General features: G+C 35.1%; 1 protein-coding gene across 11 annotated transcripts in view; it reads right to left on the reverse strand.

The window, feature by feature from the left end:
- Phf20l1 (PHD finger protein 20 like 1) overlaps positions 1-24,835 on the reverse strand; it is a 73,392-nt gene that overhangs the window by 14,665 nt on the left and 33,892 nt on the right. For 9 of the 11 annotated variants that reach the window (XM_063231052.1, XM_063231048.1, XM_063231055.1 and 6 more), the window contains 7 exons: positions 22,751-22,833; positions 19,027-19,279; positions 16,871-17,059; positions 16,415-16,618; positions 9,551-9,607; positions 8,279-8,386; positions 265-429 (listed from right to left, as the gene is read on the reverse strand). In XM_063231052.1, coding sequence (XP_063087122.1) covers positions 265-429; positions 8,279-8,386; positions 9,551-9,607; positions 16,415-16,618; positions 16,871-17,059; positions 19,027-19,279; positions 22,751-22,833 — 1,059 coding nt within the window. Of the gene's footprint in view, positions 1-264; positions 430-8,278; positions 8,387-9,550; positions 9,608-16,414; positions 16,619-16,870; positions 17,060-19,026; positions 19,280-21,423; positions 22,834-24,835 lie in introns of those variants that run through there. The other 2 variants (XM_063231056.1, XM_063231057.1) reach the window with 2 other exon arrangements.

Genomic DNA, 24,835 nt, shown 5'->3' on the forward strand with positions numbered 1-24,835 from the left:
TGTGTGTAGCAACAGCCCTTTCCAAGTTGGTAGTAAAGTCTATGAGAATATATGCAAAAAGCACCTACAGAAGTTCAATGTAGACACTGACACTGGTTTCCTTAAAAGCCAATAAAATGCAGCGCGAATTTCTAACCCCCTTAGTTTATGTAACACTCTTGTAAAGCCTGTGTTCCGTGTGAGCAGACATTCCAAAAAGTACAGTATTCTCAGTTCCACACTAAAGACTTCATTCTGTTTTAACTATTACACAGGGAAACCTACTTTCTCCACTAAGATCAACAGACAGAATAGCCCGTGGGTACTGATAGGCTGTGGTTTTCTCCGTAAACATGCTCCGTGGAGCCAGAGAGCTCGCAGAAGATCGGGTCAGTGGAGAACAGCACCTTTCCAAAAATTCTAAGGAGTTGTCTTCATAGTCCGAGTAGTCTGCAACATAAGACACACAGAAAAATATTAAATGATCAAGAGGTCACTGCAAAGAACACAAGGAGGGCATGCCTCGGCGCACATAAAGAAACCATGCCTGCCACTTTCTCTCTCTCATTTGTGATCATTAGATGATTCTGTATCTGCTGAAAAGGGGTTTGGTGTGAATACCCAGGAAACCAGAATACCTCACACAGTGCACAGACCAGGGCTCACCAGGTTCTGCCTGGCAGCAGTAGGCTGCTGTGCAGTAGTTCAAAACAGAAAATTGACAGCTTCTACATTTTCCTAGATTACAATCACCATCAAATCTTCAGGAAGGTATTTCAGGTCATATTAGCCTATTGTAATTTGGTAAGAGATGCTCCTGGAATTTGTGTATTATAGTGATAATCTGATCAATAATTCTTTCAAAAAACAGAAAAACTTGAAGGAAATGAATAGGTCCTACAACTGTTCTCAGTTTAGGAAAGGTTACACAGGTACATGAAAGGGAAAACCCCCAACAGCTTAGAAGGAGTGGGGGGGGGTCCTAAGAGAAAGGGGCATCAGAGAAGGGTGACCATAGCACAAGTGGAGCCTTCACAGCTGAGAGTATGTGGCATATCTGATTCACACAACACTGGCTGGAGCACAGTGAGGGAAGGAGGTACGATACGAGACCAGACTGACAGAGGCTACATCAGGTTGCACAATTTATCCTAAGGTAACATGAAGCCATTCAAGGTTGTAAGAGGAGGATGTGTCACAGCCTAAGCCCACTAACAGATTGCTCTAGCGGTGGGATGGAGGAGGCAGCAAAGGAAGGCACGGGTAGAAAAGGGGGATGTGTCAGAGGCCACAGAACCAGTCCAGGCAAGAGACGCTGGGGATGGCTTGGGGGGGGGTAGTGAAGGAGGGCTGAGATGCAGACGAGAAAGCACTGGATGTAGTAATGCTTTAGACTGGAGGAGAGGGGCAGATGTGGCATAAAGAAGATGGATTTCCAGGCTTCAGCTTGAGCAACTGGATTTTGAAAGTAGGTCAGAGATGGATGGGATAGTGAATGAGAGATAGGGAAAATAGAAAGATAGTGAAGGCTCACAGCAACACTTTTGAAGAGGTAAGAACTTACATATACCATCTGTAGACATCTAAAGATCCATGGGTGGAGGGGAAAGCAAGGCCACGCTTTTAACAGAGACAGATGTTAAGCAGAGACAGTATGTAAGTAAGTAGATATGGACAGGAGAGGACTATGTTTTCAATTGTGTGTCTATCACCTCAACTAAGTGTGAGGCAAAAGATGTCAGGTAGAGGATGTAATCAGAGGCGGAAATGAGTAAGAAGGTAGGGGAAAGGGTGGAAAAGCAGTTTACAAGAGCAGAGGAGTAATGAGACTAGTCTGTGAAAAGTATCTATTGGAAGGGGCTGGTTATACTAGGCAGAACACAGCCTATGTCCTAATCCCTGGAACTGGTAACTAGCTAGGCAACGGAGCAGAGGAGAATTAAAGTTTCAGATGGAATTAAATGAACCAGCTGCTCTGAAAGTGAGGAGAGTGCCTTGGATCACCTGGGTGGCTCCCTCTGCCCCAAGGTCTTTAACAGCGAAAGAAGGAGGTAGAAGAGTTGGTGCCAGAATGAAGCAATATGAGACACACAGCTGGACAATGCAACCTTGAATGTGAGAGAAGACAAAAGGGAAAAAGTGAGGCAGTTGCAAAAGGCAAGAATGAGGACTGTCCCCTTGAACTTTCAGAAAGGACAGCAGTCATGTAGATACCCTGATTTTAGCCGGTGAGTTTTAGCCTGCAGATACCCTGACTTTAGACCAGTGAATTTGGATTTCTGACCCCAAGAGCTTGCAGATAATAAGCAGGCATTATTTTATAGCACTGATATGTAATAATTTGTGAGGAAGCGTATGCAGTGGCCATCATAAATAACAGCATAGCCAATACAGATTGAGGGCTGTGTGTCCGAAAGACAATTTTAAGCATCTTTTATGTGGTAATTCTATTTCCTTCAATCATCCCATAAGGGGAACTTGATGGCTGGTACTGTTTTACAAAGGAAAGAATGAAAGCACAGTAGGTTAAGTAAACTATCCAAGGATGCTCAGCTATTAATGGCAAAGAAAACATTAAACCAGACAACCTGATTCCAGGAACCGGTGCTATCTATGGATTTTGACATTTAAAATGTGCCTAAACTGCGAAGCTTGTTAAAGTCCAGATTTCCAGGCCTCGGTCCCAGCAGGTAGGGAGTAGAAACACCGCCAAAGGGAACACACACCATTAGGACACAGAGCAGGATGTGCATGGCACTGGACTGTGCCACCCCTCATGGCTTCACAGACACAGTACAGTTTGTCAAGACCATGCAGTTTAGAAACAGGCATGGAACCACCATTGATTAAGTGACAGATCCTTTCACATGCTTACCTTCCTGAACCCTAAGGATACACAGATGCAGCAGAACCCATCACTAAGATTTTAGAAATGAAGAAACAGAGGGAGGACTTAAACGGCCTGCCAAAGGGTGCCCAACTGAAGTGTGATGAGCAGGATTTGAAATCTTACACAAAGCCATCAAAGCTGTCCTCTGACAGATTATGTATCTCCCTCCCAGCAAAAATAAAAGGTGTCTGATTATAAAAATGGAAGAAATTCCAGGCTGGTGCTAAAGAAGAAACATGGCTGACAGAGAACTGCTATGTGTCAGCAAACAAAATTTCTCAGCCTTCTACATTGTACCTGCATTCCCTATGACAATCTCCTCTAGCTATTACAAAGAAAGTTTACTGCTATGTTTCAAGGCTTAGATCTGAAGTAATTTCCTACCAAATACTAATCCCATTTTTTGATCATTCAGACTTTTCTAAATTTTAGGTAAATTTACTTTGTGCCACTCTTACAATGCAAATGACACTTCCGTGGTAGACAGCTACATGTGCTTTTGACTGTATGTACTGGGCACTGTCTTGCTTATAGGCTCCCCTCAGGGAACCTCAGCTTCAGTGAGCAAGGCCTTGGGCTAATGTGCATGTCAGGCTGTGGCACTTCTCAGTATCTCTTCACTCTCCCCACATTAATGGGCACGTGAAGGGTATGAAGGGACCTGCTCAAAGTAACGATGATGCTAAAACTGGTACAGAAGTCACCAGTAAATCCCAACACAGAGACTTTTCACACATCCAGGGTGAACACAATGCCCCTTTCACACCGGGTAAATTAACTGTGATAATTCAAACATGTTAATTCACTAGTGTATAGAGTAACCATAAAGAACATTAGACTAAATTACAAACTATAACTTCATTTAAAATAACAGGTAAAATTAAGTACTTTCCATACCAATAAAGACAAAGAGATGAAAGAATACAGTCCACTAAACAATTTTGAAGTACAGAAGGTGAAATTAACAACATAGCTCGGTGGTTAAAAATGAAGTCAGACTGTGGGTTTGAACCTGTTTTCCACTATGCATTAGCTGTACAAGTTAGACAACTCTATCTCACTGTACTGCAGTTAACTGCAAAGTGTGACAATCAGGCCTTACTTCATACTATAGTATGAAGATTAAATGAATTAAATACCTATAAAATGCTTAGTATTTTATATATATTAAATACCATATGGTATGCAAAATAACACTGAGTGGTGAATGAAAGAATTTTAAAATGATGCTAGGAACCTCATATATTATAATGTGAATTCTTTAACATTAGGATGCCCTTAAAGTTTTTAAAATATTGGGGCTGGGGATTTAGCTCAGCGGCATAAGCGCCTGCTTTGCAAGCAGGCAGTCATGAGATCGATCCCCAGTACCAATAAAAAGGAAAAAAAGACAAAAAAATTTTTTTTTAAATATTAAATGTTTAAAGATTCATCTTTTAATGTAATCACCTGGGGGAAAACTACCACTTCCAAATGGCCATAATAATTTTCTTCAACTGTAATAACTTACAACAAAAATGCTGGTAGCTAAAGTCTCTGTGTTGGGATTTACTGGTGACTTCTGTACCAGTTTTAGCATCATCGTTACTTTGAGCAGGTCCCTTCATACCCTTCACGTGCCCATTAATGTGGGGAGAGTGAAGAGATACTGACTCAGTACCTGTTGTTTGTAAGCAGGACTGTTTCTATGTATCTTCAGTGTTTACCAGGGCTCCCTGGACAAAGTTGGAATGTTCATTTATAGATCTGATTTTAAAATGTAAGCAAAGATGCAAGGTTCATTTTATTTTCCATTAGAAAAGATATATGTATACATAATTAAAGCATTACTTTTATTTTAAAAATGGCTTTTTGTAAAATACTGTAGTGAAAGTCTAATCACTATTCTGAATTGCAGGTTTTCTTTGCAGTTGTCTTTAATTTCTAGTTAATTCTTCTTTCTTTTGAATTTTCACCTGCTGTGCTCTCTAAGGCCTCTCTAACTCTATCAAGTGTAGGCCTTTTTTTACTGCTTTTTTAATCAGTCCTTCACTGTTATCTTCTGCCCCACATTCTGGGTATTTAGCATATATAAGGTTCTGTATATTTAGCATATATAAGGTTCTTAACCACTGCAATAAGCCTTGGTTTCCAATGCAGTGTGAGACAGCATAAACAGCAGGCCATTCGCATTGCACTGATCACCCAGGATCTCCACCAGAACACCCTGGCCAGATTCATGGTCCTGGAGAAGACTCTGGTTAGCTGAGAGTGCATCGGGAATTCTAACTGCAGTCTGAAGCTGGGACACACCACTCACAGCAAGGCAGTCAGGAATAAGAGCTTATGATTAATGTTTTTTGTCTATGAGGCTCCTGTGTTTCTAAACTTGAAGTCATTTGGAATTTGAATTCTAAGAATTGCACACAAAGGGGACAAAGCTGGGAGAAGGCAGCAGGGAAGCAGCAAGGAGTGGGCAGGACAGGGCGGCCTGGACATGGTCTGTGCTCTGAGTGCAGTGTAAGTACCGCCAGCCTTCTTTTGGTTCTGTATGTTCAAGTTTACTTTGGGGGCTTTAGTGTTGCACAATGCAGGAACTTCATAGTCTGTGGGAAATTAAATGTTGTTTTTGCACTATAACGAGAGTTGAAATCTAAGTATTTCCCAACTGCAATTATCCACTATGACACTGCCTCACTCAGTTTATTATTCTTCAAATTGGCTTTATGAAATATTTGATGAATATGGTAAAAATGGTATGACATAAAGAATATCAGTAACACAGAATATTTAGGTACTGAACATGAAATTTAGAAGAAAATTATTATTTTTGAAGTTCTTTCATGTCATTCTGATAACAAATTCCCACCCCCACTTCACAGGTAACACTATCCTGAATTTTTATTGATCATTCTCTTGTTTCTTTTTAATGCTTTTCTCCAAACAGCTGACTCTCATACATACACATATAGCTTATGTACAACAGATATTGTGAATTTGAAAGAAACTGTTCAAAAGAAAACACAAACTGTGATGGAAAAGGGGAAAGGAAGAAAAAGGAAAATATACATACACAAGATAGTTAAGATAATTACACAGCTGGCTTCTATTGGTTCCTTAAAAAGAATGTTTTCTGCTCATATTGTTCACACAAGATATTGTATCTATATCCTGTAATCTGAATAACTACCAGAAAGACAATTCACAACGTATCAGCTACTGTAACTGTCCCATTAACTTGTTTTGAAACTCAGTTTCACTGTTTTTCAGTTTGATCTCAGTTCAATCTTTTTTCTCTTAAAAAACTCTATGTCTATATCTATCTATAGCTTGATATGGCAATGTTTTGATCTTTACCTACATAGATCATACCATGTTCTCCTCACTAAACAGACCTTAGCATAACATGATCCAGGAGATTCCTATGGATGTAATTCACTCATTTACCTCTAACTGAAGAAAGAGGTGACTCCTCTGGGAGCCTGAGGCTGCTTCTAGCACTGTGAGGAGAACTCAGTGATTTGCTCCTCGTATACCACATGAGCTTCTTCAGATTTTTTTAGGTCATGTGGTACAAGCAAGCTACTTTTGAGGAGGAGTTGTGAGGTTGTCTCCATTTCCTTAGCAACAACTGATGCTATCCACTTTGTAATTTTTGCCCATATAGCAGAGGTGAAACATATTTCATCAGATTTGAAACACTACATTTAGCCTCTCATAAGACTGAGCACTCTAATTCATCTTATTGTACAAAGGTTTCTGCTTCTCTTAGACTACGTTATATTTGTTTTTCTTTTTGATTTGTAAGACTTTGAAATATTCTAAATACTAACCTTCTGTCAGGTATAGTGTTGCAGTAATTTGTTTTGCTTTGGAAATCCTTTTAAAGTATTTTTTTTTATGAACCAAAGTTCTTACTATCTACCTTTTCAACCTTCCCCTTTAGATTAGCACTTTTTTTGTTGAAAGCCGATCGCTGCCCAAAGCTGTCTTTTAAAGATTTATAGTTTTCCCTCATATAGCCTTTGATAAAACTGAAATCAAATTTCTGTAAACTGTTCTATCACCGTCTGTTGAAAAACTTCATCCTTAACCCACTGATCTGCAATATAAGCTCTGTGTAAATATGCACAGAGCTACTTCTGAGTTATCTATTGTGTCCTTGACGGTTATGGGTGCCTCCAAAGTAACTGTGTGCCTTAATAACCTTAGTACTAATAACTATAGCTGAATAGTGAGTCTTCTTGCTCTTCAAGAATAGCTGTGTTATTTCTGGGTTTTTATTCTTTCATATTAAGTTTCAGAATCAGTACTGACTCTATGGACCTACTTAAAATGAATAGACAAGTTTTCAACCCTGAATCTTTCAATCTGTGAAATGAATTCTCTCCGTAATTTTATGGAGGCCTTCTTTAATGTTACTAAATGTTTTATAATCAGCAATCTTTAAAAATGTAAGTGCATATGGATGTAAAAATGGATTTTCTGCATGTATAGAGATAGTACTTTTTTCCCTCTTACTATGGTTAAATTTCATTAATGGGATTTTCTGGACTGTAGATACTCTGCAATCAAATTCTGTATGGTTATATACCTTTCATTCATTGCTACATTAATGACTTTCATTTATGGTTTTTGCATTTATACCCTGATAATTTCCTACCTAAATTCTCTGATTTTGAAGTACATTTACATCATTAAAATAAATGTGGACTTGTATTAGGTTCCTAGGGGTACACAAGAAATCACCACAAATTTAGTGGCTTCAAACAGAAACTGCATGGACAGTGTCCTACAGCTTATAACCTCATACCTGAGTGAGAAAGATCTCAAGTTTGAATTCCACATGGGCAGCTTAGTAAGGTCCTGTCTCAAAAATAAAAAGGGGTAGGGATTTTCAATTTCAAATACCAAAAGAAAAAGTAATGTTTCCTCTCAAAGTTCTTAAAGCCAGAATTAAGTACTGGCCATGCTTCTTGGAAGATTCTAGGGGAAAATGCTTCTTGACTTCTAGAAGCTTATGTGGGCTCCAGTTCCACAGCTGATGGTTCTACCATTCTAATCTGCTATCATCTTCATATGATCTTCCCCACTGTGAGCCTCAAAACCTCACAGGGCTCCACCCTAAGTTCTGATATCTCATTCTGAGATCTTTACTCAAGCACATGGACAAAGAACCTATTCTTTATGGGAATCACATTCACAGGTATCATGGGTTAGGACCTAGACATATGTTTTGGGTAGACCCTACTTACCCCATTATGGGAATGTTTTCTCCTTTTCTAAATTCCAAACTAATTTATATAAATTATATAAAACCAAAGCTACCAGTCTCAGTTCTGACCACAATGAAACCTGCATTTTGATGAAAGGAAAAAGGAGAGGTGAAAGAGAATAAACAGGGTCAACCCATTAATTTTGCATATTTACCATGTTGCTTAGATTTCTTTTTCTTTTTCTTCTTCTTCTTCTGCTTTGGTTTGTAGTGATCTTTATCTCTCTTCTCTTTCCTTTCCTTATCCTTTTCTTTTTTCCTACCTAAATGACAAGAGCAAATACTTCAGTAATCCTGAGGAATCCTGAGTTGTTCCTTTGTGGTTACCCTAAAAGGCAGCATTTATATTTTCATCAGCTATCACAGTCACCTGCCCAGAGTGGATGGAGTCAATTAAACTGCTCAGGAGTCTGGAAGTCCTGCTTAGCTTATTGGACTATAAGAGGGGATCTTCATTAGCAGTGTTGAGAAATCCCAACTCCTGACACCTTAAAGTTAACACAGACAGTAGTTAAAACCTTTAAATGAGTAATATACTCAATTTCCTAATGTGGCATATAGTTAAACCCCATAATAATAATAAAAGAAAGACCTCACCAAGGAAACTCAGCATTTCCATATATAACTTATGAAGAGAATACATAGTAAGATTTTTAAAAGTGGACTTTTTTCCTTTGGAAAAACATATTTTTAAAAATCAATTAAGGTAATTCCTAAATAACTATTTCAGTCTTCTGACACTTTCCTTGTGTATGTAAGAATGAAGAGTAGAACTATGAAAGCAAAAAATGTATTTCAAATTTATTTCCCTAAAATTTTAAAGCATTCTTTTCTCCAATCATATGTACTTTGAAGAAAATAATTGGATATCTTAGTACATTTTGCAAATTAAATTATCACATATATTCAGGTAGCTATTTTTTCACTCCTCATAGTTTGGTCCAGTTTGTCAATGATAGCTAATCAATTTAGAGAAACTCAAGTTCTGATTAGCTAAACTAAACAATGTTTAAGACAGTCATCCATTATTTCATGACTGTTAATTATTACAGCACAATAAATAGAAAACATAGCAAAAAGTAACTTTTTATAAGGTATACTAAAGAAAAAATATTTTAATTTTTTTCATCCATCTTTTAAGGATCAACATTATGTGGAGGCTTATTTGAAACAGTCGTAATTTTAAGAAGGAATGTTCAGAAACCAGAAATTTTTGTAAGAAAGTCAGATACAATTGTGACAAAAAATACACATGGACTATGAGATGTGAACTGAAGGGCAGTGCATCTGCAACTGACTGACACTGATAAGCAGTGGAACAAGTGATCGCTTAAAAACGGCACAGAGGGCAAAGAAGAGACAGGCTTTTTCCTCCCTCTGGTTAAGGCTTTCTAGTCTTTTGCTTAAAGATTACTTTCTGTTCATACCAAAGGTAGTTGAGCTTTTTTCTTCCAATTTCACTTTTTTTTCTGCTTTCGAGATTCCTGTGAGTTAAGGGGAAAAGAAATATATTTCATCAGAAAAGATCATAAATATGGGACAATGCTTCCAATGACAACAGTTTACAAAACTCTATAGGATCCTCTTTCTCCCCTTTAAAGATCTACATTTTACTGCCAGAACTAGTAACAAAGAATGCGATTTCTTACTTCAAAACACTGATAAATTAGGGAACAACTTTTGTTTCTTCAGACTACTCAAGTTCAAAACTCACCTTGCATATGTCATTTAATAACTTTGGACCTCAGTTTCCTTATCTGTCAAACAGGAATATGAGTGTTGACCACATGTTATTATCAACACTATAAAAGCAAAAATACATAAAATGTTTAGACTCATGTGAGGCACATAAGTTTTTTTTTTTTTTTTCACTTTTTCCTTTGTGGTGGGATAATAATTTGAGTCTGTATCACTTTCAGAAGTGGCATAACTACAGGTCTGACTATAAACAAGAATGAAGAGGTCCATCCTATTCCTAAGCTAGGAGCAAAGGTGTCTTGCAAATGCTTTTTACAACCTATGCCCAACTCAGGAGATGCCAACACCCATGTAAGCACTGTGCCCGGAGACCACTGCTGCTTCTGTGACAGTTCTGACACAAATGCAACTGGTGGCATCTGAATGGAATATTACAGTTCGTCAGACTGATTTTTTTTTTTTTTTTTTTTTTGGTCTTTTTCCTTTTTATCGGTACCAGGGATTGAACTCACGACTGCCTGCTTGTAAGGCAGGCACTTATGCTGCTGAGCTAAATCTCCAGCCCCCGTCAGACTGATTTTAACACCCTGTATACAGTTGTTTAAGCTAATATCTGACCATTTGCTGCCTAAAACTTTTACATGTTTGCAATCCATTTCAAAATGTTATTAGGTAGCAATGATAACCAAATCAGAACATTTTGTGCATCATTTTGGTTTCTATATAAATGTAAAATCCAACGGCATAAAATAATTAATTTTAATGATAGCTTTTATTATCTGTATTTAAAACACGTTTTAAGTCAATGTTGTACCTCATTCAGGATAGCAATATGACGCAGATATATTTAATGATTCTCACCCCTGATGCTGGTAACTAATCTGTGACTAGGGTTCATTTAAAACACATACTACAGTGTATTTACATGACATTTTAAAAGTTGCAATATATTTTATTAAATTTTAGTTACCATCACCATGGATTACTTGTTTTTTAAAAATCATTCTACAACAGCATCAAAAATTTAGCATTTCATTCACCTCCAAATACTTCATATTTGTGATTTAAACACATAAATAGAAAAATATCACTCAAATGTCGATAAGGGTTATTAAATAAGTTTCAAATGAATAACAATACTGATCATTTCATCTCTTATGACAGAAAATGTGAAAAGGATATTAGAAAAGGGGAAATATATTTATTTCAAGACTAAAAACAAATGCATCCCCTTTCCCCACTAATTTTCTACCATGGGAACTGTACGAATTATGCAGTTTTCTTGAAAACTGGGCAGCATTTGCAATTCAGACAGTGAAACTGTGCTTGCAGGTGAGAGAAGAGGTGGGTCTGGAAGCTGTACCTGACAATGGTCACTGCCTCGACGCCCTCAAGGGCTGGGATAGCCAGAGCAGTGATGCCTGATATCCTGAAGTTTGAGCCCGGTCAGACTAAAGGAGCTGCCTTCCCACACTGCATTCCTTGACTGGAATGTGTCACCTGCCCCTCGGGAATGTGGAAGACAAACGCGGGCACAAGGAGCAGCACGTAATCCAGGGATGGCACGACAGGACATGTGCAGTCAGGACAGCCAGGTTTGGCTCCTGCTGTCACATATTCCCTGGGTTTCCAAACCTTTAGCTTTTACAAGTGGTGAAAGTGCAAAAGCAAAACTAGGAAACTGACAAAGTGTTCTTGTCAGTGTTTTACACAGAACAGGATATTAGAATAAATATTCAGATATATAACAGAGGCAGAACTTTTAAAAATACCTACAGGAAACAAAATAGACCTATTCTAGAATTCATCCGAGAACATATTTACTTCTGTAAGAAATTCACCAGATTGCTCTTACTTCACTCTGTTCTAGAATTGGAAAACTTAAGCACTAGATTACAGAACAGTGACTTTTAAACTTAATTTTATTAAAAGAACATTTTCTTCAAATACACTATTATGTGACAACCTAAAAAACAAAATGCAAAAAACAAATGAGCTACACTTATTAAAATAGAAAAGATATCTCTAAATAACATTTGTTTTCACATAAGTTCAAAACCAGTGATGTAAACTGATTCTCAAGCCTCCTTGTGGGTGCTAAGCCTCTCAGATTCTTCTGGCTAAAAAGGAAGCAATCCCTGAGACCATGTATGGCGACGCCAGCTCTGGAGAAGCCCAGAGGAATTGCTGCAGGGGTAGAGAAAGGTTAGAGCTTCCAACTGTAGTCTTGTTTAGAGCAATTCTAGAATATAAACTGAAGAACAATTTGAAACAAAAAAGTTTTTAAAATACTAAATGTATGTTGACATAAAATGATAGGGAAAGATTAAAGGTCACTTTAAAACCAGCCAGTCAGATTACCAGATAGTTTCTGTCATGCTTTTTATCAACCTAACTCAGATTAACTCAATGACCTACTGGTCTTCCTTGGTGACAAAATCATTGTGTTAATCAAATAACATAATGCATGGACAATCTACACAAGATTCACTAAGAACAGTACAACTATTTTAAGTATGATAAATTTACATGTCTACCTACATTTATATTTCATTCAAAAACTAATTCAAAATATGACTGAATTATAGTAAAACAAAGCTTAATAAATTTCATCTAAAATGAAATTAAATTCATTTTAAAACGTACTTGTTAAACCTGACATGTTAAGGTATAGTGTTTATTATTCATATCCAAATTAACCAAAATATTCTGCAATAAAACAAAAGCATTCCATGATATTTATGTATTAATTTGCTCAAAAGAAAGAAAATGAAGATGTATTACTAAAGCTATTTCTTTGAACAGCAGACTAACTAGGCTTAAAATTATATTCTTGTAACCAAATCTCAACTTTGTATCAACAAGGTTTACTCAGAATTTGCTATCACTTTTAAGAATACTTGGAATTTACAAATTAAGAATAATTTCAAGTTTTTTCTTTGGAATAAACTTAGATTTTGCTAAATGATTCATGATATAATTAACAGGCAAACAGCACCAAAGTGACCACTGGTATCATTTACTACAATTTCTTTACACAGATGAAGAGATGCATTCCAAGCAGGCTGATTTGTTTACTCCATTGAAAACAAGTGCAAAGAAAGGAGGTGGGTGGATAGTCCCTCAGCGTTCCTAAAACATTATCCTGCCAACCTAGCTAAGACCATGTACAGAGCCAACTCTTTCTCTGCCTGAGGCCCTTGAGGGTAGCCTTGCACCCAGCATCATTCTGTATCTCTTCAGGGGCTTACACCTTATATTTAAAGTTACTCTATGTACACTCATATTTCAGATATCAGCTTTGTACCCATTCTAGACTTCATTGCTAGAGGACAGGTGCTATTATCCTGTGCAGACTGGGTTTCTTACCTCAAGACAGAATTTTGTCAAGGAACAACTGATAATTATGAGTCTAAGGCCCCTGGAAGATAGGAAGAGATCTCTTTCAAAAAGGTCTTTTTAAAAGACTTGATATACTCTACATTCCCAGGTATTAAAGAAACTGAACTAAGTATTTTTGAAGCTGCATTCCTACATCAAGAGTTGGCTCCCTCAGATAAAACATTTTGGCAATGACATGAAAACAAAGACAATTTTTCTTTTTTTTTTTTTTTTACAAACAGCAATTTTTTTTTCTACTGATGTGGGCAGCAACAGTATTCTTAACCTTAGTCATGTTAACATCTATTCTAGTGGAACAATGCAGATCAATTAGTGCAAGTTCAATGTATCTCCTGGGAAAGCAACCAGCAACAGGTATCTACAGTAACTGGGTCACTGACCTCTCAGCATCACTGCTAGCCTGAGCCGCCTTAACATATTCTGCACATAAAAAAGTAAAAACTTAAGTCTGCTGAATTAATTCCAATTAACAACTAATATTCTCATCATTTAAATCCCCTAACAGTTTCGAACTGAGGAGAGACAGACAGACAGAGAGACAGAGAGAAAGGAAAAGGGAAAATGCTGCTGATGTAAGTTCTGGTGAAGAATGCTTTCTGCAAAAAGTTTTGGTCTTTCTGAGATAGGGCTTCACTGTGCAGTTTAGGCTGGTCTTGAACTCATTTTGCAGCCCAGACTGGCCTCGATCTTCCTGTCTCAGCCTCCCAAGGGCTGGGATTACACATGTGTACTACTATACCCAGCAGAAGTTTTAAATTTTAACGTTACCAAAACACACATATAATGTATAATATATATATATATATATATATATATATATACGTATATATATATATATATATACGTATATATATATATACATATATACATACATAAACACACAATGTATAATATATATATATACATATTATACATAATGTATAATATATATAAACACACATATAATGTATTGTGTGTGTGTGTGTGTGTGTGTGTGTGTGTGTGTGTGTGTGTTTGTATACAAAAACACAAAATCCTGGCATTTAATGCTCTACATGTAAGACAACTTTAGGGAACAGACAAAAGTCCAAACATACTGCAAAACAAGTATACTGAGTAGGTAGAAAAAATATTAGAGTGCCAACCACTTAACATTTAGGTGCAAGCAAAACAGGCTGTCAAGGTTTTAATAAAAACAAAAAAGAGTCCACTTACAATGCGATCTGAATTTCATTTTCCCTCAAACATAAAAAATTAAAAGGGTAGTAAAAATGAGTTAGAATTCTCCCCCTCCCACTTCACATACTGTATAAAACGCTCTCATAAACTCACTTTGAGTAACACTTAAAACCACCTATTTGTTTACAGTAACAGTAAAAGTTCCCAACCACTAGACTTCCATGAAGCCCAAACACCCAAAAGATCTTCACTCCTCGAGACACATGTACAGATTTACTATACAAGGAAACTAACTTCCGTTTACATTTCCTTCTCCCAAGGAACCGCCTTACTGCTTTCACTTCTCAGCTCATTGTGGCCTGTATCCTGAAGAAGCCTGCTGGCTACTCCCCTCCCACTTAGTGCATGCATTTTATCTACCTTGAGGTGCCAAAACTGCACTCCGGGGGGTGGGGGTGGGGTGGATCAGTCCCTACAAATATGCTAGATTCTGGGGAGAAAAAGACTAGGTTCATTCTCTGGTTAGGAGCAATATTTCCTGGGTAAAAGATTTCCATGCCCAATCTTAGACATTTTGTGATATATAAACCGGCTGATAAGAGCCACTTACACTGACTTATATTCCAGTCTCAGTACTAGAATTTGAATATATGTATTTAAAGAAATATAGTTTCATATACACATCTAAAAATATTTTTTCTAATGAATATACATCATAACTTTAACGTATTTTGATATATTCAGTACAGTAAGAGATTCCACAATGGCAAAAAAAAAAAAAAAAAACCTCCGTGAAACCTCCATCAGGAAAAATACCTCAAAAAGTTAATGATAATTCAGAAAGCTTGTGGGAAAAAAGGAAAGGAAAATAATTACGCTAAGAAAAGATCAGGCTTATAAAAAGTGTCTGAAGACAATGAATCAGAATTGAGAACTATAAGAAATGTTTTAAAAATCTTCAGGTGACATTTTTATACAAACAAGATTAAGGAAACACTGAAATGCATAAAATAACCTTTAGCATTACAGATAAAATGGAATTTAGATAATTGTGTAATTAATTATAATATTTTTACTTTGAAAGAAGGAATAAAGTTTAAGGCAGTAGACTAAAAATAAATGCATTTTACATTACCTTACTGTATTACTTTCATACCTCCACCCACCAGAAAACAGCAAGCTCTATTTTATGCTTCAGACAAAGAGTAGAAGTGATTTCAGGGAATGTGTTGTTACATATGATTGTCATCAAGATGTGTAGCTGCAAATCAGCAAGCTACTTTATGTTCTCATTTCAGGAATGACTGTATTTAGACCTCTTTCACCTATCCAATTCCAAATTAGCAACTTATAAGGAAAGCATTTGAAGTCATTATTTACTCTTTTGAATTACATATGATCTTTAGATGAAGTTATAATTCTATAAACTTCAAAATAATTCAACCACATGGAAATATGAACTATACTTCTGTTAGATTTAAAAATTTAATTTGATAAAAAAAAGCCCCAAATATGCTTTCAGGTCACACACACACACACACACACACACACACTCGTCATCCAAAAACATATTGGTTAACTTTACATATGTGATTTTTCAAATAACTTTAAAACAAGTTACAATCTGGGGGATTCTGCCAAATATGGAATTATATTTAAGATATAGGTATATATATAAATTTAAACTAAATGTTTTTTTAATTATGGAATTTCTATTGAAACCCTCAAACCTATGAATGATCCCATGAAGTATTTTCTGGCTTCAAAGGGAAGATCTCTAAAATTCTATTTAGCTGTAATGATTTGTATTTCACAGAAATAAGAATGGAAGAAAGCCAGGAAAAGGAAACAGATTAAAGTGACAAGGTCAGATTTCCAAGGAAAATGATCACACAAGAGAACTTTAAAAATGACAGAAATGTTACGCTCCATGCATATTACTTACAAGTATTTATGAAAAGAAAGCGTATAAATAAAATAATGAAGCTAAGCATCAATACTGCCAGCCGAAGTAGTTACAGAGTCCCTCTCACCTGCTGCTGCAGGAGCTCCTCTCCCATCAGGGACTGCTCTGGAAGGATGTGTAAGCATCTGTGTTTCTTCCTTGTCTGCCTTGGAACATTCATTATGGTAAGTGGAATCTGAGGCTAGGGGTGCTGCAACTTCTGAACCGCAACTTAAGTCAAGAGGGAGACAGGATCCCAGCTTCTCCAGTGGCAAATGCACAACATCAGGCACTACACAAAACAAAGAGTGCAGCTTAATATTAACAAAGTGGCCCACTTAATGTTAATGTGGGACAGTGATACATACATTAAACAGTGCCAGGCACAAAGAAGGTACTCAATACATATTTGTAAATGAGGTGCTTATAACTGCAAAATATGTAAGGAAAAAGCAGAAATTTCTTAATATTCTAATAATTTATCTCTCAGATTTTTCTTTATCTTCCTTTATGTTTGGTTCTGTAGGAAATCAATATACATTACCCTCTGGTACAGAAGACTCTTGCTGATTCTGAGAACTGATAGAGAATACTTTCCCATCAGTGGCTGGAGAGGGAGAAGAAACCTTTTCTACAGACTCATCAGGCATGGGTAGGGTGGCTAACCGCTGAGACCTTCTTCTCCGCTCACTATGCTTGCAAGGTCTAGGGGGATTCACAGGCTGTGGAGGACCTAGAAAAAGATCTTCAATGTTCACGAAGCAGATACATACCAGGATCATCTTATAATATTTAAGGAGGTAAGGGAAAAATGATTCATATTCTGTCCTCTGATGTTGTTATAAGATATCCACAAGGAATGGCATGTTGAAAAGGCAAAAACTGTGCCCTATTTACAAAAAGAGTTAATAAAAAATTCTAAAATCTGAAACCTACTAGAACTAAAAGAAAATAACATGGGACATGAATTTCAAGCAGCTCCCCCAAGTGACAGACTAGTCAGTTCTCTAACTGCAGATCACTGTGTAAACTTCCAGGTTTCCTTTGCAAAAATAGTTTCTTGACAGCAAAGAGAAAAATATATATATCTATATACTCCTTTTGCTACATTATAAATCTAGACTCTAAGGAAAAATGAGGGATAAGGGGCATAGGTAACAAAACTCTTACATAGAGTATACTTAGTGCTTTACTTGACAAAATAAAATTAATGCAAGTAATTGAACCCATCTTTATGCTTTCAAATAGGTTTTTGAAAATAAAATATCTGGGCCTGATTCATTAAAAAAAACTGCACATAAATTAACATATTATGGGCAAATAGTGAAAACTGTTAAAGAGCATGACAGTTTTTGTCTTCATATGTTCTTATTTTTTAACAACTTCTCTTTTAAACATCTCTTGAAATATAATACAAATGTTTAAAGACCTTTTGACAATTCTACTTGCATATAAACCTATTTGTTTGGCACAGGCAGGTTATATAAACCAATAAATTCATGTTAATTTAGAAAGAAGAAATGAGAGTGTTCTAAGGGAGCTAAGGCTTTGGGCATTTCAGAGTAACTTTACAACAGTAAAACCAAAAAAGACATGAAGGTAATGGAAAAAAAGAAAGAATAAAATTCAACTGTTATCATACTACCATAATAATACCAAGATATAAAACTACTTCAAAATGAAATGTTTACAAATTCCATGTGACATTTTAGTGACAGCATGTCATGATAAATGCCATAATGAAATGACAATTACAGGGAAATAACTGACGTTTTCTGTTCCCATTCTAACCATTTATTAAAAAGAACAAAATAAAAACAAAAAAACTTGATCAAGAATTGAAAAAGTTTAATAGTATACATGGCAACTGAATGAAAAAGAATATTTTTGATAAGCTTTTCTCAAAACCAACATCTTTATTGTGGAAGATACAATAAAAATAATTCTTAAGGAAATGTGTCATATTCCTTATTGATTATATTACTAATTTACCTGTTGTATAAAGAGCAAAAGAAAAAGTGTCATGTACCCCATTACTTTCCAAGTAAGTTTTTTATGTCTCTAACTTAAAAGATTAACATAAGAATTTCAGAGTCAACGTAAGTCGTCATACATATTCAAGCTTATTTTGAAAGGAAATTTCTAAAAAGACTCAGTTAACTCTTAAAAGATTAGCAGTACTGAAACAGTGAAATGTTTAAAAATATAAACAAGGAGGCACTCTTTTTTTGTTAAGAACACTGAATTCAAGTCTGCACTGTAAATAGTACAAGAATAAATGAAACATATTGTACAGGTGTGCAGACAAGTGGGATACTACACTTGAGCATAGGAATTGTTAGGAATTAAGTTAAAATATCTAATATGGATTCTTCTATGTCTGTTTTATCTTTTTTTGGGGGAGGGGGGACTGTTTGTTTTTTGTAATGAATCAGGCCTCTCAGTGAGCTTTGATTATTACTTGAAGAGAGTCCAACTTTAGTGGAGCTTGTGTTACACTAAGTGGTACGGTTTCTTTCAACAACTCATCACTTAAGAAATGTCTTATTTTTGCCCCTGCAAAGTTTCCAGTCTGCCCTGTAGCAACTTAAGTTTGAGTTTTCAAAAAGCAATTTCATAAAAATACAGTATCACTACAATCAAACTATCTTAATGTATCTTATAGGATTAAGGAACTATTTTTTAAAAATCTGTGCTCACTAGTTTTATTTATCACTGAAGAAGAAAGCTGAGATACAAGCGTCAAATCCTCGACTTGTGTTAATTCTGGGGAAAGTGGTGATTTAGGGGCTTTTATACACCCAGAAGAATCTCCAGATTCATGTTTGCATTTCTTGCTGCGAGCCTTCCCTGAAGACAAAGTTGAGGATAACAGTGCAGGTTTCTGAGTGTTGGCAGAACTGCTAATGTCAGCTTCATTTTTTTTCTGACTTTGAGGTTTAGGTGAAATCGCCTGAATAAATAATAAAAAATTGATATTTTTATTTTGGTTTCTTCATTTTTGCTCTTGTATTCTATTTTGATTGTTAAGCAACTTTAGTATCCAAAACATTGTTAAGCAACATATAACATTTCTATTACAAATGAAAAACCAAAAACAACCCCACAAATTATTAACTAAAAGTTGAATAGGTTATCTTTAAAGAGATACTGTCAACTTTTAGTCTAATATTTTAACATATTATTTAAAATATCCTCAGAATATAAAATAGCATACTAAATAGATATTAAATTAAAATATATCTCCTTTGGAATGAAAATTCTCAGGGACATTAATAATTATTAAGTACATATGCAGCATCATTATGTTTTTGAGAATTAGATGAATATATTTAAACTTTTGACTTTTGGACCTTTTCTTATAAATAATTTCCTTTATCAAGCTGAATGTGGACATTTCCCATAAGTAGACAGTTTCTCTTTAAAGAAAGATCTCAACAGGAAAACAATGACCAAATTAACAAAACATTTTTAACTCATTTTAGTGCTGAAAGCTAGAGTTTCATAAGCATAATGCATCATGAAATCAGAGCTACCAGCAAGAGAGTTAAAAGACTAAAAAACAATACAAAACAAGCAACAAAAAAAGAAAAACCAAAGAGATAAACTTTAAGTTAAAAACATTGGATTTAAAAACAAAATACGTCGCATTCTTAGATGAGAGTTTTTACCTTCTTCCTGCCAATTGATACTTTTAAAAAAAATTAGAACTTTGTCAGTTCTTTCATAAAGAATATTTTTATTTACTTGGCAGTAAAATTTCCTACATATGCAAAACTATGGGTGCATGTGTCTACTGCTCAAAGGCAACAGAAAACAGCCACACTGGATAGGTTTGCAATCTAGCACGCTGGAATTCTTATGCTATATCTCATTTCTTTCTGATATATGTATCTGAGAGCAAAATAGACAAATTTTGAAAAAATCTATGATAGGTCACTGTAATAAGTCAAATTGCTAGCACTATAAAGAACATGCTTGTCCCCAGAAAATCTTTTAACTTCCATATATTTTGAAGAATGATCAGTCAATCTGCATTCTGCTGTTCTCTGGAATATTAAAGGTCACTGTCTGGGGGACCAAATAAATAATTCTGTTTCTCCTAAGGGAAAAGGTCCTCCAATTTTGGTGGGGAAAAGGTGTATATTGGTTATTAAGCAGGGCACCGCTGAATGCCCTACAGATGGCATGCAGGACACACCACAGAAAAGGCACGGGGTCAAGTGCCCCCCTTGTTCAGTTCTCATTTCTATTTCTTAGCTTACTTGTTATATACGTGCTTAAGTGGGACTAATCACTTGAAAAAGTACTCCATAAACGGAAGTATTCTCTAAACTTGTCATAAAAGATGTTGCCAGAAAAGTAATTAAGAGCCATTACTTGTAAATAAACAATTTTATTGTTCATCTTCACATGTGTGAAAGACATCACTACAGCATTCATTACTCTTAAGATACAAAGTTATAAACAAAATTTGAACTTAATCTTGATAAAGTGCTTAACTTCTAAACAAGGACAAATTAAACACTTTTAAAAACTTACTGAATTATTATGCATCTAATGCAAGTTTTATCCAAAAGTAAATATAACATGACATTTCCCTAATACAATTAAATAATCTATAGTTAATTATCTGAGAATGAGGTTCAAGACCACATTGTATGAATCTTTTAAAAAATATAAATAAAATAAATCCATTAGCACAATAAGTTTTGGCTATAAGCCTACTATCAATTTATGTCATAAGTGACATTATTCTAAATCATCAGGACAATAAAAGTTAGTGACAATCAATACTTCTCTGTCAGGTCTATTGTTGATACCAAGAAAGATGTAATTAAGAGCTTTACAACTCGGCTTTTTTATTTCTGAAGCAAGGCTAAGATATAGCATAAAAATTAACAGTTTACAAAAACATTTTCACACTGAAGTCAACCTGAATGACAAGTAAAGAATGAGGGAACATCATAATGCTCCGTAAGATCTAAATAATTTACAGCATTTTCATTAATAATTATTGGTCTCTGTTGTAAAACTGGCAAGGACTCTCCAAAAAAAGGTTTTAATTATGCATATATAATTTGCCGAGTTATTCCATTTTCCTTCTTTTGTAACTCAGTTTCAAACTGTCATTTTCTGTACTTCTCCCTGAAATGGGTACTGCTGTCTACACTAACTTCCACAAATCATAATTTTCATACCACATTCACCTCACAATTGTGCGTAATGTAAGATTGACATTGTAATGAATTTTCCAGAAACATTTTATTACCCAAGTCCCTGATATATTGCATTCTGAGAATATCATAACAGTGGTGATAGTACAAAATATTGTTATATCTGGGACAATAAATATAGTAATACACAGTAAAAAAAGTCATTTAAAATTTGGTCGATGAACTGACAATAACGGCAAGGACTTAACCGTTGAATGAAAACAAAACTCAAAAGATATGTTATTGACATATTAATTTAAAAGATCACTGATTTAATACAACATTAATGGAGGCACCAAAACAATGCACTGTTATTAAATTAGGCCTAAAATTACCTGAAAAACTCAATACAATATCAATTAAATTTTGACTATTCTTTAAAATACATTTAGAGAAGAGCAAAGATACTCATCTTAAAGCCTTCTTTATTAGACTACTAATAAAGAAAATTAAAATAATACAAAAAAGATATATTAAAACTACATTAAGGCTCAGATTTTAAAACAGGAGAACCACGGAAATCCAGTTATGGCTATTACTGTTTTCTTACAGTCTTACAGTGCCTAAGAAGTTAAGCCCTTAGAGAATGTACAAGCATGCACAGTTCATTATGTACAGGTATTGTGGGAATCCGAAGGTAGCCAAGGCAAAGTCTACCAACTGCAACCTTCACTTTTAAATTCCTCTGTTAGGTGGTTTAAAGACAGACCCTTAATAGATTTTTAAACTCTCTTTTTTATTGTTGTTATTAAAATATACATCCTAGCAAAAATGTATGGCTCATTGATCAATTCATAAAACACATAGTCTAACAACACCAATTGTACAATATAAAAGAAACTTCTTACAAAAGAAGCTTTGATGTCAAAAAACCCTGTTTTAACTCACAAATGAAAAGTATTTGTGTGAGGGTCTCTGTGTAAGCTAGTTACAGGTGATCCAGCTGGAAGCTTATACCCTGGGATGCCTGTCTGCAGGCCTTCCAGATGTGGAGACAAAGGCTTTACTGCCAGCCTATTGAAAACAAACACTAATCAAGTCTGTAGCTTATCTGTGTACCTTGAAAAAGGCAGAATTAAAAATATATCATCAATTAGCTTCCTATTCACATATTTGATCAAAAGGGCAATTGCAAGTACGTAGACACTACAGCTCCGCGATCATTCCAGTGGGCACCTTGAAAAAAATCAAATGCTACCATTTCATACCTGCTCCAGCATTGGAGCTGTTTCATTGTAGTCTTCTTTGCTTTCAACACCATCCACCCCAACAGCTTTGGATGCCAACAAACCTTGAGAAAGATCGTACAGAAATGACTTATTAGAAAAAATACTAACACCCCCCCAGTTAACTTTTCAAAACTTGTAGCAGTTGAAAATCTCATACTTTCTAATAAATAACAAAATTTCTCAAATACTTACTTTTCAAAAATATAAACACCCTTAATCAAGGCACTGAATTAGAACTTCAGTGTCACATAGTTACTTGGATTTTAAAAATATTACTCTTAGATTCTTCCTTTCTGTACAAAAATTAAAAATTTAAAAGTCCTGATTAAGACTGCTGAGTTTGCTAATGCTCATAAAATGCACTACAGACAAAAATAAATATTATTATTAAAACAAATGCTCCTAGTTGTTAATTTCATGTAGATACTTTAATCTGAGCTTTGTGTGTTTTATCTCTGTTTTCGGTTACACCTTATTTTCTTACCAAAATTCCAAAAACTTTGGTAAAATAAGTCAGTAGATCCATTCTATATTAACTGGAAAAAAGCAAGGCTGCTTCCTAGCCCACCTCAACTTAGAGCTACAATCTTCACATGATGGTAAAAAGCTAGAAGTTCCAGTTTTCTCCAACACATATTTTATTTGGAATGTATGTAACTTTACAAAAATAAAAGACAGTTTTTAATAATTTAAAAATATTTACTTGTTTAAAGTTTTTGCTAAGTCTGTCAGCACCTTCAGTGAAAACAGGCTTATAAGCATGGTATGACAACAAGTATTTGTATTTGTTTATGGCCATCTTCCTTATAAAAGGCCATCAAAAAATCATTTGGCCACATAAAAACTTTGCTTCAAAGGAAGAATGATAACAATTGACAACATAATAATAAAACTGTCACAGCCATTATTCCACCATTTATTTCATAGCCGAAAAAAGGAGCCCTCAAACACTACACTCCATAGAGCCGTCTACAGGCACCATGTCCTGACACAGTGAAAATTCACACATTAAAACTGTATTTTTAAAGTAGTACTAGAGCCAAATATTTAGTTAACCATAAGCCCCATTCCTGTATTGGAACGCTGAATATCTAGAGCTTAGACTGATACATATGCAAAGGATAGTGGGAAGCAATATTCTGATGTATCAATGACTGGCAGTAACAATATACCAGCCCCAGTTTGAGAAAACAACTTTCATTGTTCTTTCCTAATACTTCATATAGGTTAAATTTAAATGGAAAAAGATATAGAGAACTTGTTTTTAAATCATTTCAACCCTAATTATACCCTGAACATATGTTTATATGACTAAAAAAAGATATAGCATGGGATACTTCTTTTAACATTTAAAACTGCATTTATTAGGTTTTTCTTCTATAGCTAGTATTCGTGAGAAGCTATGACTGACTGAAATAAAAAGAAAAAAATTAGAGAACCGATTTTGCAAGGAAATAAGTAGAGGTTCTACTTCTAAGGGCTAGTCAAACAAGACACATATTTGCTAATCAATGTTAAATACTTGTATCTTCTATTTTGTTTCCTTCCATACAAGTGGTAGAAAAACATTTTAATGATCATCAAGGGACAGCATGCACCACAAACTGTAAAATGAAAACTAAGTACCACAAGTATTACACCAAATAATTCAGTCATAACTTGTGAATTCACTTTAGGATATTACAGAATTGATTAATGAAAAGCCATCCCTATATAATGTCTTGGGAAGAAAAACAGCCTTGTGTTGTGCTCATAGAAAATAATGAAGCATTTAAGAAAAACTATTTTAAAATACAATACTTGGTCTCTGGAGAATTCAAAAGCTTGAAATATGATTGATAATTTAAACTTTGTATACTTCACATGCATGCCAACTCTAAAGTTATTAACTAAAACTAACAAGGAGAGATAAACAATGAAACAAGTACTTAGAGAAAGGACTGTTCTTCTGTTTTAAAAGGCAGTCCAAAATCTGTTATATAAACATACTAACATTATAGGAGGAAATGTAAAATCCACACAAAATGACAGGATATAAATGAGGTGAAACAGAAACAAACTAAA

Source organism: Cavia porcellus, unplaced genomic scaffold, assembly GCF_034190915.1.
Source record: "Cavia porcellus strain 051 isolate PalLab524CR breed Dunkin Hartley unplaced genomic scaffold, mCavPor4.1 scaffold_19, whole genome shotgun sequence".
Taxonomy (NCBI): Eukaryota; Metazoa; Chordata; class Mammalia; order Rodentia; family Caviidae; genus Cavia; species Cavia porcellus.